The following is a 19,918-nucleotide window of genomic DNA, read 5'->3' on the forward strand; positions in this document are numbered from 1 at the left end:
TGAGGAGTTTAGTAATTAGTTGAGAGGGGTGAGAACTCAACTCAAAACAATCACTGTACATGTCAGAGTGAATCACTAAAGAGATTAAATAAACCCGAGCTCAACTCCCTGGTAGCTATGGCACAGAGCAGACAGGCTTAACTTAGTGGCAATGAGTAAAGTACATATGTAAAACCAAAACAGTAATAAAGTCAAAATGCAAAACGTTAAAAATACCAAAATGAATTAGAATAATTCAGTAAAATTCGATAAATAAAATGTCACCCAAATTACAAATATCCAATAAGGGGAACCAAAGACATGACCATTTTAGGACAGTCCGTCTTAAATCAAATTGCTGCTTATTCTTTAACATGGAGATTGGTGTTTACTTTTCATTCTCTAACTACAAAGTGAGAGTATTTTGCAAATTGAATTATGTGACAATATTGCTGGTGGCAGTAGGATGTTATTTGTTTCACACAACAACATTTAAATATCTGCAAATGAACTGCACAAATATTTCAAAATATATCAGTAGTTTAGAGAGAACAAATGAAACACTTTTGTAGTCCTGAATTGTGATAGAAACACACATTGTAATAAGATCAAAACAATCAAGATACTTTACTTAGTGATGGGCAAATATTAATTATTCACTGAAACCAGATTTCCACACATTGTTGTTTGTGCGCAATATAGTTTTATCAGTAAAACTGCATGTCTGTGCTAAATTAGTGGCCAGTTCAATTAACAATTTGCTGTCTGTAAAAAAACAGTGCACTACCAAATACTACGTAATATATTTGTGGCAGTGTGCTCCAGAATGCGCCACAAGAGACATATCATACCCTTACCACTCTCCTGTTGAATGGGCATGATTCATTTATGCACTTGTCCTTTGTGGGATTTTTTATAGTCCCTATGACATGGGTGATGTAACTTTGATCACAGCGCCCTCACTCTGAAAATTGCTACAGCATCACTGGTTATATAAAAACCTAGCAGACCTGTTAAACAGGCTGTGACACTGTAATGTCAAAAGAGACCCACTGTGATTGGGGCATGACTGGCTGGAAAGACAATACAAGGACCCTGCCTAGGTTTGAGCAAAAATTTGCATGTGACAGTGGAGGCATCTTAAAGTGCAACCCAAGTGTCATATGAAAAGGCCCCACAGACCTGTTAAGCAGGATGTGGCATTCAAGCAGGACATGACACTTGCATATTATTTCAGGTTCAGGGGGGTCAACTCTGCCCATCCAGGTCAGTCTATTGTTTTGCTCCTGGGAACAAGTTTACAGTTCATTGACTCCAATTTTAATGCTAATTACTGGCTGACCAATGTGGGAGAACAGACTGCAGATTTAGCTTCCAGGGGCTTCAGGCAGGGCAAAGGTAGCTTTTTATAAGTTACATTTCCATAATATTTAGAAGAAATCCAACTTCAACATCACGTTGGATTTTTAACAACTATAAAAAATAGTTGTTTAATTATTTTTCTAGCTTTTCCCAATCCCAAATTGCAGGATTATTATTTAGTAGCTCATGTTATAGTTCCCTACTGTTTTCCTATCAGCAGCCAAACCTGGTACAGTGAAGCTTTGATGGCATTTTCACTATAAGGATAAAATTACCATTAATGTTTTACAAGACCTACTTTTAAATACCATGTGAGCTGAAGACGGCTGGAATGCCAGAAACCAGTCCTCAGAAGCTTGTTTCCGGTCCAGGGAACACATGGCTTGGCAGTTCGGGCTGGACAGTTCCCATGAGGCACAGGGTCAGACTGATTTGCATATAGCCATGTCTGAACTGGGGTGGCAGAGTGGGCTAAAGAACGATGATGGATTAAACCCAGATCTTTTGACTGGGTGTGAGTGTTTGATTGATTCAGATGCTCCGTTCATCACCACCCCCTTTTGTACCGCTTTTGGCCGCCATAAGTTGGCAGGGTATGCTCAGACGTGAGCCCCTTGCTCACTTTGCCACTGGATTCAAGCAAGCCGGGCTGAAGACGGCTGGAATGCCAGAAACCGGTCCTCGGAAGCTTGTTTCCGGTCCAGGGAAGACATGGCTTGGCAGTTCGGGCTAGACTGTTTCCATGAGACACAGGGTCAGACTGATTTGCATATAGCCATGCCTGAACTGGGGTGGCAGAGTGGGCTAAAGAACGGTGATGGATTAAACCCAGATCTTTTGACTGGGTGTGAGTGTTTGATTGATTCAGATGCTCCATCCATCACCACCACCCCCTTTTGTACTAGTTTTGAGCAGCAGCAGGGTTTGCGCGCTGCCGCAGATGTTGTAGAAAGCTGTGATCTGTATTCACGAGCACTCTGAGAGGAAGGCAGTTCCTGCCAGCTGTTTATGAACATCTGCCCACCTCACAAATAATTGTGGCTGTGCGCTTCTTACTCGGGGCTTAGTATTGCTGCGTCTGAAGGTGAGCTATGATGGATGTTGAGCAGCTCTGTGTGGTCAGCAGCTCTGCCAATGCACCTGGGCACGCACCCTCCCTGCTAAAAGTGCCTGCGCTGCAAGAGACCTGCATTTCAAGGCTCAGCTGCGGTCACTGCCCTGTACAATTGCAACTGCCTTTGCCAGGACTCTGGAAATTGTAACTTATCTCTGGGCAAACCTCTTTCAGCATCACCTTATAGGATGGCCCTTGATGTTCAATTAAAATGGAGGCTTATGGCTGTAAGAGATTGCCAGGAATTCTCGTAGTCAGACACTTTTTCTATTGTGAATTACCCCCCAAGTGGAAAAGGTGCAGCAATAAATAATCTGGAAATATACCTATACACAAGTGATGTAACCACGTTTCAGCCTTGCAACATAAATCAAGGTTGTAGGTTCTCACAGATCTGTGACTTTTGTCTGGTGTTCAATGGCCGATCAGGCGCTGCAGAACAAGGCTTCGTAGCAGTGACCAAAATGAGGCAACCTTATAAAGAGATACATTATGGTATACGTTGTCCCCCTTGTGTTCTGTGGTCGTGGTCTCCAAAAAGGAGTAATGAGGCGAGAAGACCTTGAGAAGGTCTTGAGGGAAATAACAAATTGTGGATTGAAGGTAGAGAAGGCGGACTGTCCTGTCTTTTGAGCAGCATGGCTGGTGGCTGTCAGCAATCAAGTGCACATGGGCTTTCCTTTGGTGTTGTTTTGGTGCACTGCCAGTGGGATGACCACATGAACATGCAGTGGTCACCTCTAAATAAGCATCAGAAGCGTGACACATCAGAGAGAAGCGCATCGCCAAAGGGCCAAGAGAGCCCTCACTCAAAATGGCTGCTAAATAGAAATGAAAGAAATACTGTGCGGCTAGGATGAAAGAGTTGCTGACTGGCCAGTAGGACAGTGTGGGGGTTGATGGAATGAGGAGAAAGTGCTCCAAGGAGGAAGTGACCAAGAATCAGCACCACACAGACCAGGCGTACATATACAGTTCACAGGTCAGATGTAAATTAGAAAAAAATTGAAAAATCCATCTGAGCAGTGGTCGTCTCTAAACAGGCACCAGAAGTTTGATGCTTCAGGATGGAGCGCGGTCTCCAAAGAACTGAGGGAACCACAGAAAACCCTCACCCAAGGTTACTGCGAAATAGAAATGAAAAAATACTGGTCTGCTCGGGTGAGCGTATCACCAACAAGGAACATTGTAGTGTAGTTGTAGATGGAATGAGCCACACAAAACATGACCAAGATTAAGCTCCACCCAAACCAGGTCTATTCGAAGCTCAAAGGACAGAGGTCGGACGAGGACCATATGTTTGCCCACCTGGCCATGCATACCTTGATCTGTAGATTGGCTGAAGGCTTAGCTGAATCATTGGTGCACTGTTGACAGTGAAAAGCGCTCTTCCCATCCTTATCCTCAGGTTTTCTGTTGCTTTCAGATCGCCCAAGGAATGGACTACATGGAAAGCATGCACTGCATCCACTGCGACCTACGCTCCGAAAACATCCTCTTGACCGAGACGCTGTCCTGCAAGATCGGAGATTTTGGCCTTGCAAGCTTCACGGATAATAAATCGATTCAGCTCCTTGCAGGTGCGTTTCACTGTGTTTGTAAGTGCATGATGGTGACTATCCTCCTCACTTTTCCTGAAGTGGTTGGTTGAACATGGCTTACACCAGCACAAGTCTTGAGTGGCTTCTCTTCCCCCAGGTTCTTTGAAGATGCCTGGCTTTTTGGGTGCGTTAATAATATGGTCTTGCTCTTGTGAATATACTGTATTTCAGTCTTGCGAACTATCTGTATTTCAGTCTTTGGATTGATTCTGTTCAATCCTCGGTCTTCCCACATTCATTCTCCTTCCTTTGGATTCAGTCAAAACCTGCACATGTCCTTTTTCCAGTCTCTTACCTTGTATCCAGGACTGTAACCAACACCATATGCCCACCCCTACGTTTTCCATATGGATCTATTCTTTTCCAGGGCCCTAATGCCTCTCTCCCCTTCCTGACTAATCAGCACTTTGGAGGGACACTTTTAAGCCTCCCTTTCAACCATGTCAATAGTCAATGTTTCAACCATGCATACATAGAAGTCTGGATCTGTTCCTCCGCTAAGACCTCTTCATAATGCTTTTGTAAGGACCTTCTGTCTTGATATCTTTCCTATGACATGCCTGGCCTTCTCAAAGGTTTTCCTTCCTTTGGATCATCTGGCCCTTTAATATGAATGCTCTAAAATAAATGTTAATCCTGATGATGATCTTTAACTTACATGAGCGATCGAAACACCGTTGACTCATGCCACTGACACTGTTCTCTTCTGTATTTTCTTGCATCTTGAATCAGTTGTTCACCTGTACACACGTGTTGCTTCTTCATGATTGCTTCACTGTGTGATCAGTCCTTATTTATTTAGCACTCTGTTGTTGTGTACTGAATAAATGTCTCATTAATAGGTGTTTGCATCAAGCATACAAGTATTGGCTGAAAACTAGGATGTAGTGATTAACTTATCTTGGGAGTGTCACACATCCATAATCTTGGCAGCAGTACTTGAATAAGTCCACAGTGTGCCACTGTTTTGTGGTATTCCATTAATAATCTTGGCTGCATAACATCTCTCCTGTTAAGAAAATAACCTGTACCCTGATTAACATGCATTGCGTTCAACCAAACGTCAGCTTCTGATAGTGCCAAAAGTCTATAGAGCGTGCTTGGGAGGCCGCTTGTCTGTGTGCTGCCCAGTCTATGTCGAACTCGACGGTCCTTTGAATGAGTACTGGGCTCTGGCTACCCGCTCATTAAAGTGCTTTGGACAACCTGAGAGTGACACTCCGTAGGGCAGGCATGGAGAGGTATGCATTCCAGGACTAGGACTCTGGTGCTGTTTGCTGTGCGGTTGGGTCAAAGAGTGGTGGAGCATTGACATGTGAGGTGCTGGTTTTCAAGAAAAGCGTGAGCGAAGTCCAGGTGCTGCTTCGGATAAACAATGACCCCAGCCCAGTAGGATAGGTTAGTTGCCCAAACAGAACTCCGAAAGAAGACTAGTAAAGGATCCACACAGAAGAGCAGCCAAATTTACCAGAGAGGAAAAGAAGTAGGTTCTCAGAAGTAGCAATTACCAGGCAGCAGTGCAAGAGAACTTGATTTACTCCAAATATAGTCCACTCTCTTCCCATGGTCTTCTTATTTGTTGCCTGTGCAATTGGATTTTGGCCCAGCGCTTCCTTTGTCTTGGTGGCTACGAAGTTGTCTGTAAACATATAGGGCTTCCTAAGTACCAAAGACATGTGATGTCCTTAACCGCTTTGGTGACTCCCATTTTCTTTGTTCCTTGTACATGTAGTAGAGCTGCAATAGAACTCCGCCTTACCTATGGATTATGTGTGGAGATCTGTACCCCAACTATGGAGATCTTCATACAGGCAAGTATGTGCCTCAGTAGCAAATGTGGGAGGGACGGATGGAAACACCTGGAAAATGGGGAATACTTACTACTAAAGAGCGAGGAGTGAGTAGGAGTTAAGGGAGAGTTAGTGCGGGGTTGAGGAAAGAACATGCAACCACCCACAAAACTACACTTCTATAGTTACTGCAGCCCGAAAAAAATCCAAAAACAGTTGTAAATGTACGCCAGCTCAGAGCACCACACATGTCCACTCACAGGTACTGCACATCTTTCCACATAAAAATAATGGAGGCAGGGACTTTAAAGAAAACCCCATTGGTAATAATGTTATATGAAATAAATGTATTTAAAATATTTGTAAGTATAAATACATTTGATTTAATGTTTTAAATATTACCTTTAAATAAAATCTTGTTTTTTATTTTATTTTAAATTATATTAATAATTTTAAAAATGTGCCATTTGATTTAAACTTCAGAACAAAACTTATATTAATGTAATATTGTAAAAATTTTCAATTTTGCAATTTAAAATTAAGTTAATGATGCTTTTTATATTGTTCTATGTTTACAATAAATATATAAAAAATAATTAGCATCAATATTCCCCCCAAAAATGTCACATTTAAAAAAAACTTAAATCATCTTTTAAACTTTTCCCTACATATGAAGAATTACAAGTCTCAACTTTTCACTTGTAAATTAGGCTCCACACCCAGAACTCAGGGCGTGGGGACATGTAGGTATACACTTTTGAGTAACTTTACACTTGTGAATGGTGAATAGCCTGAGTAGTAAAGCTACTCAAAGGTGTAAGAGTACATTTACACATGTAGATATACTCACAAGATACCTCAGGGTAGCATTCCAAACCATTGTTTTTCACCTTAAGTGCTACCATAGGCAAAGCCCCAACCTCTGCAAATCAGTACTGACCCTGCTCCTCAAGGGAGCAATCATCCTGAACTGACAGAGAAGACCCCTCCAAAAGGGATATATGCTACGCCTGCTCTCCTCCCTGGTGCACAATCAGGCTGCCTAGCACCACACACACACACGCACACACACACACGCACACCCGCACACCCGCGCACACACACACGTACACACACACACACACACACACACACACACACCCACACGTACACCCGCACACACACACACACACACACACACACACACACACACACGTGCACACACGCACACACACACACACACTTTTGCACCACAGTGCAAAGGTGTCTGCATCATGTCTATGGCAGGTTTAGTACTGGAATGATACCCTTTCCTGTACAAAATACTTTATTCAGACAATCCTTAACACTTTTTCCACTTTGGATGTGTGCAGTACAGTGTGGCATACATGCAAATTTAATAAGGTTTGGAGAAATTGAAACATTTCTCATTTTTACTGCAAACCTTCAATAGGTGATATTTTTTGGTGCAGAATCCTATCTACAAATTTTAGTAGATAGGGCTTTGAGTCAAAACCCGCAGGTGGTGGCATGGAAAAGGCCATGCACTACCTATGACGGTATGTTCTCCCGATGAAAACAAATAAAATCAGCTCTACTTTGTGAATATTTAGGGCTGCTTTCCACAGCAAATAAAGTTTTGTGCTACAAAATAAATCACAAATGACATTTTTGCTCTGGTTTTTGGCACTTTTGTGACAAACCCGGCACAAAATGTTAGTAAATCTGCCCCTAGGTATGATTTTCGGTAATACAATGTGATATTAATATTTTTCACCAGTACTTTCCTGGAACCTGCTACTGCCAGTTTAGACTATAATGTGTTCATATAATATACATTACTGTTGCTACCTAAATAATTCCAAGACTTACGCTAAAAAAATAGCACAAAAATTGCACAGGAAGCTACAGTGGTTTTGAGTAAGACTTGATGGAATTTAAATATATTTAACGCTTGTGTAAATATTTTCACAGACCTATTTGATTTCATTTAAAATCATTCTCTCAAAGACAATGTTACTCACACTTTCTATGAGAAGGGCCTCCTTACAGTTCTGTAAGACTCCATGAATAGTTTGGGGTCAGTTAGTATTGGAATCTGTGCTCATGTCTTTGGCCAAACCCAAGCAGTCGCTGTTAAATTAGAGATGTCCAAAGGGGTTTAGGTAGAATCCCAAGTGCAACAATTGGTCCACTGGAGGTATTGTGTCATCAGAGGTATATCCCACTGTGCGGAAGGCGTTTGGCTAACCATCTAGCTATGGACGAGCAGATACCAAACACATGCAATTGGAAAAAATCTTCATCTAAGTTTAGGTTGTTATCATGATATATATTATGGAACAAGGAGTAAATGATTATGTTATGCGAAGAAGCGGAAGTTCAGATTGTGGCATGACCACTTCAGGAATCCGACATCCAACTTCTGTACATGTCAACTCTTGAACGTTTAAGTTTCTGGAAGGCCGTACATTTACTTAAAACAAGGAAAGGGAATACTAGTTGGTATGTGAGAAGTGCAGACATCGGATGTAGAAGATTACCGTAATCCACAGATTTTGATAAATTTGTCTTCCGTTTTCCTGCTCAGATCAAATCTTTCTACTAAGTTGGTGAAATATTTATTAGAAGCCGGCTGACATTGGGAGATGTTACTCAAAGTTGTACCTTATTCGCTGAACTCTTTTCAACATAAGAAAAAGTTTGGCATCTTGATCCTGTAGTATGGATGCTTCACATGGGCTGCGACACAGAGGCGCTGCTCCGTTTCCCATTGGAGAAGCAGGGAACTCCTGCTAGCTGTTGGCTCCTGCAGAAAATGCAGAAATATATTTACAAATAAATGTACTCCAAGGTATAATTTTATGCATTCTCCCTGGTGATGTATCAAACCAAGAGACATTAAAGGATTACAATGCATGGCCCCAGGGATCTGTTTTCATCCTGCTGTCTTCCGGCACAAGTTACTAACTGGTTATTAAATAATCTTGGGCAATTTAGATGGCCCCTCCTTCTGAAAGTAGGCTCCATCTAGCAAGCCTTCATTCTCCTCTTTTTTCTGCTCTGGATTTTCTTTCCCTGTTTTCATAATTACCTGTACAAAATAGTACAGATTCCATAAAGCAAATTCATTCCGATCAAACTGCCGTGTGTACTTTTTTCCTTGTTGTGTTCTTGCACTGTGATCCTATCAAGCTTCCCACTGACAGGTCTCTATCTGCACAGAGATGAAACTGCCCATCAAGTGGATGGCACCAGAAGTCTTTGAGAGCCAGAGATACTCAAGCAAATCTGATGTGTGGTCCTTCGGAGTCCTATTAGTGGAAATCATGACCTACGGGGAGATGCCCTTCCCAGGTAAGCCGCCTGCTCTGCACATGATCCAATGACGCGAGCTGCTCCATTCTCTGTGGAAGCACACACAATGCAAAGAAGACAACTACTAGAATACATGCTGTAACCTTTTGAACCCTACTCCATTTTTTGGTAAGAGTGTATGTTAATTTCTTAAGAAAAATACGTTTTTTCAAAGGGGAAAGATTGAACTTTATACATTTTGAGGGCCACTCGTTTGCAATATTGGTTGGTAAAGGTATCAATTTTAACATTATTTATTAAGTAGTCTACCCTGTGGGGGTTTTGCAACGCACAAAAGGGAAAAAGAGGTATTTTAATCTTTTTAAGAACAGGGATGGTGAATGTGTAGGTGTATGTTTAATAAGCTTTATTAGCATTGAAGATTGGAAAGAATAAAAAACAATCATAGCATATGAAATACAAATTTGTGAGAATATTTACAATGCAGCAGAAAAGAAAGCTGTTTACAATTCTAACAGAAATATGGAAAGGAAAGGAAGAGAAGAAAATATACAACTGGGGATCAAATGACATTGCAGAATAATATAAAATGTCTTAAATGGTTGAAATGCCTAGAAAACAAATATAGTGGCAAAAACTAATAAAGAAGAGAGCAGAGTAAGAACAATTAATGGAGGTTTAACATTTCAAGGGTATTACGAAGCTCCTGTCATTTTTAACCTTGTTCAAATAAGCAGTTAACAGCAGCCAAAATAAATCTCTGTTTACATACTATTTCCATGAAGAAGCAAATACAACATCTAATGATAATGTCGCCAAGCTTAGATTGAAATTTGAGAGGAACATTTCCAATTTAGTGTAATTTGTTGGAAGGCTAAAGGTGCAAGAAATTAATCACAATGTATCAGATAAACTACAGAGAAAAAGAAATACGATTGACAAGGGACATTCTAAATCGCAAATGGGTGAAATATGGGACCATACAGTTTTCCGAAGGGATGCGAGAGGGGGACAAATAAAAAGGGGATGCAACAAATTTGCAAAAGGATGGCCACAAGACCAACACAACAAGTTATTTGTGCGTGAAAAAGTGGCATTGGAAACCAGTGTGTAATATTAAATTATCCAACCCAAACCCTGTCCCAGAAATCAGTGTTTCAAACACATCCTAAATCAGACTCCCAAGCAAGTTCCTATTTAGTTTTAAAATGCTCAGGATTAGAGGCTGACATATTTATAAATCAAAGCTGCTTTTGGGAAGAGAGTAAGCATCTTGAGAAGAAAATCGTCGGTCGAGATAGTGACAGATGCCGGGAGTGAATAAAAAAACCCTAGAACTACCTCCATAACAACTGAGTACTTATACCAAAAGGAACAGGACAACAAAAAGTAGCCTGAAATTGAGAGAAAAAAAAGAGTCATACCATTAAACAAATCAAGTCTATTTTTGGTAATAATAAGATGATTGTACCATAGGGGAGATTGGAGAAAATGATCTCTAGAAAGGACTTTTGGGTGATAGTGGGGTCGCAACAAAGAGGAACATGTTTAAATAATGGGAGAGAGGTTACAGCAGTCTTTGAGGAAAAAACAAGAACTTCTTTCACAGAAAAGGTGTAAATAAAGACTGTTCAATAATACACCATAAGTGTAAAAAGGGGAGGAGTTGGAAAGGAACTGTTAAGCAGCATGCTGAAAACAAACAGCTGTGTGGTAAATTCGAAAGTCAGGAAAGTGAACACCTCCATTAGATTTCCTTTTTTTGTGCTAGGGAGAGTCTAGATTTTTTTTTAGTCCAAAGAAATTTGAAAAGTAGCGAATCTATGTTTTTAAAATAAATGGATGTTATATGCAGTGGAATCACGGACAAAATATACAACAAAATGGGAATAATCGTCATTTTAATGGAATCAAGACTTCCCCACTAAGAGAAATAGCGGATTCCAAGAAGAAAGACGTTTTTCAACTCTATTGAACCCTTCCTTCATATTGGTTGTAACTGTATCTGAAATAGAGGTAGTAAACCAACTAACTAGATATTTAATTCTAGAACTATTCCAAAGGAAATCAATTGAGACAAAAGTTTGCTTGACACAAAATTGGGTAATAGGGAGGATTTCTGTTTTATCTGATTTTGTAACCTGAAAGTAAAGAGAAGTCAGAAATGTCCTGCATTATAGGGGGATAGAAACATCCGGGTTGGAAATAAAGAGTAGGATATCATCGCCATGGGCGGACAACTTTAGATGCTGATCACTGTATTGAAAGCCAGAAATAGATTTATTGTTACGGAAACGGGATAAAAAGGGTTCAAGAGCTGGAATTTAAAACAAGCATTTACAATGCAACGGTTTCGCCTTTGGAGAAGTGACCTTACTTTATGTGCAAGTTTTGCTGATTCCAGACTTACCCACTGTTGAAGTTTATATTACAGCTCTGACATTGCAGTATGCTCTTGGCTAAAAAAAACTAGGATTGGCAGAAACGTCACGCATGGGGCCATTTGGAAGATATACTTTTCTATACATGGCATCAGAAAGGTGAAATGGTGTAGGCTGCTAAAGGCTAATGCCCACATGCATCAAAGTCAATTGCATTTGCAAACGGTGCGAATCGCAATTTTCGGCCGTTTGCGAATGCAATTGACTAATTTGGAATGCATCATGCATTTCACAATTTTAGGAATCGCAACCATGTTGCGATTTCTAAAATTGCGATTGCATTTAAGAAATCGCAATTTCAGATTTCTTAAATGCAATGCATGATCATTTTTTAATTGCGAATTCGTAATTTGAAATTCGCAAAATGTGAATGCCTTCCCATTCATTCCTATGGGCCTTTTGGGTTTTCCTTAATTGCGATTCGCAAATTGTGAATCGCAATTAAGGAAAAATACCGAATCGCAAAAATAAATGCGAATTGTTAATGCATTGCAGTTTGCGATTTCTAAATTGCGATTCCTTAATTTTCGCAATTTAGGAATCGCATACGGGTGCAATGATGCATGAGGCCGTAAGTAACTTTACACTGCCTCTTCTCCTGACAATAACGTAACAAGTATATTTGAAGGGTGTAGATTCACCCCAGGGCACTGACGGATAACAAATGCTTGCTTTTCCCCAACGCAACCAAAACGTCATTTTATCTACCTCAGAAAGATGAAAGGTTGAGTAGACCCACCTGAGTTTGAAAGTGAGGCCTTGGTATCAAAGGATGCCTGAGTCCAGTGGGCCGGCCACATTTGCTGCATATAGGGTCACACTGGCCCTTAATGTGCCAGAGGCCCTAAGTGGCCCAAGCCCCAAAGACCCAGAGGACTCCCGAGCTCCCTCCCTCACAGAGCTCCAGACGTGCATGTCTAAGGGGCATCTAATGGTTCGATAAGGCCCATTCATTCTATCAATGCACCTTCACTGCCTGGCCACAGCCCTTCAATAAATGTCATCGCATTGGAAAAACATTGGTGCTTTCCGAGCGCAAGCAAATCCTCCGTGAATAGCAGGAAAAGGACTGCCCTGAAGAAGGAGGGGGCTGAGGGGGACTGGAGCAGGCAGGTCGGTCCCTTTCATTCCTCTCTGGGTGAATGGCGTGAGACCACTGTAGCCCAAGCCCCTCTCAATGGAAGGCCTGAGAAAGCACCTCCTTTTACCAAATAAAATCCCCTCAGTAAAATGCAAATTCCTCATCTGGCAGGGACAGTGTGGAGAGACGAAGATGAGAGAGAAGATTTGAGTCATTCATGCTACTTCATTTAAAATTAAAATAAAACGCCTACTATTCACTGCCATGCAGACATTTAATATAACAAAACGGTTTCAATTAATTAAGATATTTGGAGAGACATGAAAAGTTCAGAGGCCAGCGGGGTTATACCAACCAATCAACCGAAAACAAGTACGAATTATGCATGCCATAGGATTAACAGGATCTTTGCAGCAGTTAAAAAGTCGGTGTATATATTCATTTTGTGCGCCCGTAACAAATGGATCTAGTGATTAAACAAGGTATTAAGGAATAATGCCCTTTTGTTCAACAAAGCCATTAAAACGGAGACTGATGCTCAAGTGAATTCGGATCGATCACACAAAGGGACCTGCGAAGCCGCCAGCATAATGTAAATTACAAAAAAAATATGAATCTCACTTCCTCATCCTCCTTACAGCTAAGCGCTGCGTCCCATAACACCATAGCCCCACCTTGGTGGTCCTCGCGCATGACGTGGAAGCACTTCTCGCACAGGCTTAAAGCAAAGAAGGCACATCTAGCACACACTAGGAGCCTGTATGCAGCACGTGCAGACAAGCCTCAGCGCCCGCGTAATGGTAGTAAGAGCTATACAAATAGTATAATACAATGCGATACATATTCTGTCTGTATGCGTAAAAAAAGCCTCGAACCTTTTCCTAACTAAAGAGCTGCGTGAAAATGTGTAGAGCAGAAACTGCTGCCAAGAAAATAGATACAGGGGGTGAATACCGAGCGGAGAGGGACAACTAACAAACTATCTGCCAGCGGGTTCTAGTGACACCTACACGGAACTGGCGGGGATGCCTTAGAGACACTGTCCGGATTTGATTTGTGGAGGGGGTTAGCGAGGACCGTTTCCTTTTAGGGTAATTTTATGCAGTAACAATGATCGGTTTGATAATTACAGTCCAAATAAGCAGCAGGCACAGAACTCGCGACGAGTCGATGGGAAAGCCTGATAGGAGCTCCCAATAGTTGCAGCACGGCTTGGGGGCAGGTAAACAGTCCCCGCCCGCAGGTGCCGGGCTCGCCCTGTCACACCGGCACCGTGCAGGAGCTGTCATCCAGCGGGCTGACCTGGGAACACACTGCCCCCGGAAGGGCACTGACAGTTGGTGCATTGCCAAAGTGATGGGTCGCCTGAGCCCGCCACACTAACTTAAAGTAAACATTGAAAGCAGCCCGACTGCTCTCGGGGACAAACTTCACTTTGCAAACCCACAGGCCGAGGTCAGCTGCAAGTACAGGTCTGTGCAGCCCATATTCTGTGCCGGGCACCCCTTGGCTCCCCCGCCCACCGCCCGGCTGAGATATGCACGCCACCCGGTCACTTACCAGCAGACAGTCGGTGTTGACTTGGCTGGCAGGGTCCCGCAGCATGGCATCCATTCGCCCCAGGCGGGCCTCCAAGCTCTCTCCTGTGCTTGACATGGTGGTTCCGGGACGACTCTGTTTTCTGTCTCTTGGTTCAGCCCCTGAATGGATGCATCACCCAGAGGGGGTCAATTGTGTTCACCGTGGCGGGACATGACGAGGAAAGTGGTGCCCGTAACTCCTGGGCCCGTTGTCTAAGTGACGAAGTTGAAGCCGATTTCTGCTGGGGTCGTTTTTGCTCCAGGTCCGCTGTCCTGCAGGGGAACGGAGGCGCCCTCACCAACCGACAAACATGTCCGCCTTCCTGTTCAAACACACGGGAGGGAAGGGGCCACGGCGCTCTCTGCGCATGCGCGACCGACTCGGCGGACGCCCAGACCCAGGTTCGCTCGCCTCCGCCTCCGGCTCTGGGATAGGCTCGTGCTCGCGCGCGACCGGCTGTCTGCTTGCTGGAGCGCGCGCGGAAAGCGGAAGCGCGCGCACTGAACTTGAAGCTGTGTCCGGGTGGTCTATTGGGAAACACAGTACAGAGCCCTCTAGTTTCGATAACTCGTAGTAGTGTGAACGAATTCGTAGATTCGTTGAAATGTGTTACACTGACTTCGACATCATTGATAACAAGTCAGGTCCCAGGCCGCACTGTGATTCGCTGACGTCACGGGGTGTCCCGGGCCGGCAGCCAATCACAGCGCGGCCCGGGAATGACGTCACGGGGGTGTCCCGGGCCGGCAGCCAATGGCAGCGCGGCCCGGGACAAAGGGGCGGGGCTTAAAAAAGGCACCAGAAACGCCCCCGAATCGCGTTTTCGAGAGAAAGCGCAATTGACAGCCTCTGCCTCCCAATGGCTATCCTCCATTTATGGAGCTAGCCAATGAGAGGCAGAGGCGGGGCCGACATCCATACTGAAGACAATAGTTTTCAAACTGGGAGGGGCACTTCGTGCCCCTCGCCAGGTTCGAAACCTAAAAAGAGGTGATAAAGGTCAACCCTGACAAACCCCACACTGTAGTGGAATATACTGCAAAGTATGTCCATTAACTAGGACTGAGGCATGATAAGCTGTATAAAGTAGAGAAATAAGAGAGATTAAAGAGTGTCCAAATCCATGCCAGGTAAGAGCTTTAAGTAAAAAAGACCAGTCAACTCTGTCAAATGATTTTTCTTCATCATTGGAAACAGCAGCTAGTGAATAAGTAGGATTAAAGGCCAGATATACGACGCTTTTTAGTGTGCGCAAACGGGTCCTAGACCCATTTGCGCCTGCTAAAAAGCATGGCCCATGTACAAACAGTATTTTGCGACAGGCAAATAAATTGCGACTCGCAAAATACTGTTTTGCGACTCGCTATTAGGAAGGGGCGGTCCCTTTCTAATAGCGACCGCAAAGCTATGTACTAATGTCGCAAAACACTAGCAAATTACCACCTATTTCCCCTTTGCAAATGCATGTAATATTCTTTTTTTAGGGCAGTCAGTGGTCCTAGGGACTACTGCCTGCCCTTAAAAAATGAAACGAAAACGTTTCATTTTTTCTTTTTTAAATGCAGCCCGTTTTCGTTTAAGGAAAACGGGCTGCATTTAAAAAAGAAAGCTGCTTTATTTAAAAGCAGTCCCACACATGGTGGTCTGCTAAGCCCAGCAGGCCACCATCCCTGGGAGGGCCTGTCATTCCCAATGGACTCGCAAATTGAGACCCCCATTGGGAATCGCAAACAGTTTTAAACACACTGATGTACATGCCAAATGCGACGTAATTTGTGAGGAGCTATTTGGCAGGTTGTACATCTGGCCCAAAGAGTTTTATTTAAGGCATTAAAGAATAACTGAAAATGATCTAATGTTAATATATCTTTAACAGATTCACATTGTTCTTTACCAAGAGATGAGATAAAAGAGTTTCAAGTTGCAAAGCAACTGCTTTGGCAAAGATTTTATAATCCACATTCACCAAAGAGATGGGAAGATAATTCTTACAATGGACAGGGTCACAACCGTCTTAAGGAATTAGACTTTTTATGGCTTCTTGAAACGTACCTCCCGCTCTACCTGTCTTATGAAAAAAAAGAAAAATTTGTAAAAGCTTAGGAAGTAATACATTTGAAGAATGTAAATAAAATTCCACCGTAAAACCACCCGGGCCTGGAGTTTCAACTTTTTAAAGAAAATTTGAAGTTTTAGAAAGTTTTTACAAGCTATAAATCAGATTCAAGAGATGTGAAGTTAAGAGTGTCATGAGAAGGAGTATCATTAATATAAGTTTCAATAAGAGAAATAGAGGCAGGAGATTTTGGGTATATAAATGTTGATGAAAGTTTATATATTTTTCCAAAATATCCCAATTTAAAAAAAAGAGGGTTCTATCTGACGATTTAATGAAATTAATAAGGATATGCTCTTTTCGAGATTTAATATAATTAGCCAAAAGGGAACAAGGCAGTACACATGGAAAAAGCAAAAAAGAAGAGAAATGAAGCATTTCTCCTTGTTTCGCAACCTTAAGAACAGGTCTTTCCTGTTCTTAAATTCGACGCTGCCACCTATTATCGCCTTTCTTGATAATTGGTGGCAGCGTCGAAGTGAATGGTGTGTTGCGGTGGAACGGCCACTGCCACACCCATTGGACGCCCCCTTTCACAATGAGTTTATCGTGAAAGGGACCCTATTACTAAAGCAGCGTTAAATCAATTAACGTGGCTTTAAGCCACGTTAATTGACTTAATGCTGCCTTGGTAATAGGGCAATGCAAATATCACTGCGTTATTGGCAAAAAAGTACAGATGATGCTTCGATAAGGGGCTTGAAAATATGCCCTTTGTTTCTTTTTTTTTTGGAGACATAGTCAATAGTAAAGCCACGGGCAGCAACTTTAAAGGTATCCCACAATAGTTGGGGGAAAGTATTTTTGGGTTTAATAAAAAGAATTCATTATCAACGTAAGTCAATGAAGAAGAAAAGACAGCGTCATGCAAAAGAGAATTATTAAATCGCCATGTATTTCATTGTGGTCAAAATCAGTAACAGCCTGGGCATGATCAGAAATAACAATAGGTTCGACTGAAGATGAAATAAAGATTTGAGTAAAAAATTTAGAAAGAAAAATATAATCCAGACGAGTAAAGGACCCATGGGGGGTGAAAAAAAGGAATGCCAAGCATCAACCAGATAGGTTTGTGAGATCGTGGTATTGAATTGTTTATGGGATTTATGAGAAACAAAGCAAACATTGGACTTCTGATCTAGAAATTAATCAATAATCTGGTTGCAATCACCACCTAAAATACAAAACTCATCTTTATATTGAATGGTTGTTTTTTGTAATTTTAGGCCAGAATGAATAATCAGGTTGGGTCAGGCCATAAACATTAAAACAGTTAGAGAAAAATCATCAATAAGTAACCTATACAACAACCACCTACCTTCAGAATCTATTTCTTGAGATAAAACAGTACATTTCAACTTTTTGTGGCACAGAATAATTACCCCATTTTTCTAGATGGACGTAGGAGAGACTAAGACTGAGCCAACACAATTACGTTTAAGTTTGAAAGCCTCCGACTCTGTATGATGTGTTTCTTTCAAAGGACCAAATCTGGGTTATAAGAAGCCAAATGGGACAACATACTCTGCCTCTTCATAGAATTAATAAAACCTTTCAAAAGCCAAGATATAACTCTGAATGAAAATAGTCAGTAAAATATTGAAAATTACATGATCATCAGCAATGAAAAGGAGTGCTCAAAATGAAGAAAAAAAGAAGTCATAGAAAAGGATATTTAATAGGGCATACAAAACAAAGTGAAAAGATGGGAGAATAGACTTGGGAAAGGAAAGAAGTCACAAGAGACACAACAAGAAGGAACAATACATGTCAAACTTACGACTGTAATAAGTACAGTCTAAGGGCAAACAAGAAAAAAGACAAGGAGTGGCGACAAACAGATGAAGATGGCACAACCAACAAGGGAGGAGGTATCACATCGGGACGCCAAGCATGACGAATAGGGAAACGGGCAACAAGGAATCCAAATAATCTTCAAAGGAATTGAAGAAGAAGTCAAACAAGTGAGAGAACAATAACCAAAGTACAACCTGTAAAGGAAGTAAACATGAGTAAATCAGGCACATCAAACTATTTCATAAAAGTCAAGTTAAAGAGGAAGGACCAGGAATCTCCATTGATGCCTTGAAGTGAGAATGAATGGATTTCATAAAAATTTTACTTTGAAAGGTAACTTTAAAGGATGAAATAGGCTTGAGTGCAATAAACTCTTACTTCTGCACATAATTGAATTTAAATAAAAGCATGTGAAAACAAACACTGACAAATAGGTTATCACAAGTGAACAGACAGAGCCCCCCTTAAATCAGTCCTCCTGATGTAGAAAAATAGCCAGCCAATGAAATTATATAAGCATAGGAGAAGTCTGAAAGTCCAGTGAGACATTGAGTGAAGACATGAAAATACCCATTAAGGTGAAAAAGTCAATACCTCTTTCATAAAAGTCAAGTTAAAGAGGAAGGACCAGGAATCTCCATCGATGCCGTGGAGTGAGAATAAATGAATTTCATAGAAATTTTATTTTGAAAGGTAACTTTAAAGGATGAAATAGTCCGTAACGTGCACCTAAGGCATGCAGTGCAGGTCTTAGCTCAAGTAATACTTTCCGTCATTTAGCCGGGAGATGAATAATGTTGCACCAGACCAAGCAAGATGCGTTTTAATCTTGGCTGCATATAACACTTGCAGAGGGTCAGTGAATTTAAAAAAGAGAAGGATCACCCCACGAGGTTTTGATGGAGTCGATGTCGAAGACAGGCAAAGTCCCAATCTGTGAGCTCCCTGGATATTTAAATTAGTAGATGCAGGAAGGTCCAGAAGCTTTGGAAAAAAAGGATGTGAAAAAAGCAACCGGATCCTTCCCTTTAAGACCCTCTGGAAGACAAACAGAGGAAGGTTGTTGCATCTGTTCCTATTTTCAAGATATCCTGTTGACTTTTTAAGCAGTAAAATATCCTTCTCCAGAGTCGCAATTTTTACAGATGTATCCTGGATGTCACTATCTGATTGCTTCGCCAAGGACAACAAGACTCCATAGATCACCATTTATTGTCCAGGACTTGCAAGCAGGTGTTAATTTCCTCAAGAAATGGCCATAAAGTATGTGTTTCCTTTAGAACAGTATCTAAAGATACTGGTGAAAGAGGTTTAGGCGGAGGAGGAGGGTCGTGTTCAAGCCGTTTATTTGCAGGAGAAGCTGCTTGCATCTTGGAAGATGACATATATAGAGCCACAGACCAAGAGGAGGTGGGTTGAGCCATTACGTCAGTGGAGTGTATACAATCCATAGAGTCCTCACTAGAGAAAGACTCAGAAATAGGCAGACTAGCCGTGCGACTTTTGCTTGAGTGCAAAAAACTCTTACTTCTGCACATAAGTGAATTTAAATAGAAGTGTGTGAAAGAAAACACTGACAACTAGGTTATCACAAGTAAACAGACAGAGCCCCCCTTAAATCACTCCACCTGATGAAGAAAAATAGCCAGCCAATTAAATGATATAAGCATAGGAGAAGTCTGAAAGTCCAATGAGACCTTGAGTGAAGACATGATTTAACCCATTAAGGTGAAAAAGTCAATACCTCTTTCATAAAAGT

At 41.8% G+C, this 19,918-nt stretch overlaps 1 protein-coding gene across 2 annotated transcripts in view; it reads left to right on the forward strand.

The window, feature by feature from the left end:
- The window catches only part of LOC147709660 (tyrosine-protein kinase Src42A-like), a 309,465-nt gene that overhangs the window by 270,252 nt on the left and 19,295 nt on the right, over nucleotides 1-19,918 (forward strand). Inside the window, exons 8-9 of one of the 2 annotated variants that reach the window (XR_015296713.1) lie at nucleotides 3,882-4,035; nucleotides 9,035-9,182. Coding sequence is in view for 1 of the 2 variants with exons in the window: in XM_086928180.1 (XP_086784306.1) it covers nucleotides 3,882-4,035; nucleotides 9,051-9,182 (286 nt within the window). In the remaining variant the exon portion in view is untranslated. The remainder of the gene's footprint in view (nucleotides 1-3,881; nucleotides 4,036-9,034; nucleotides 9,183-19,918) is intronic. The other variant, XM_086928180.1, reaches the window with a different exon arrangement.

This window comes from Lissotriton vulgaris, chromosome 6, assembly GCF_964263255.1.
Source record: "Lissotriton vulgaris chromosome 6, aLisVul1.2, whole genome shotgun sequence".
NCBI lineage: Eukaryota > Metazoa > Chordata > Amphibia > Caudata > Salamandridae > Lissotriton > Lissotriton vulgaris.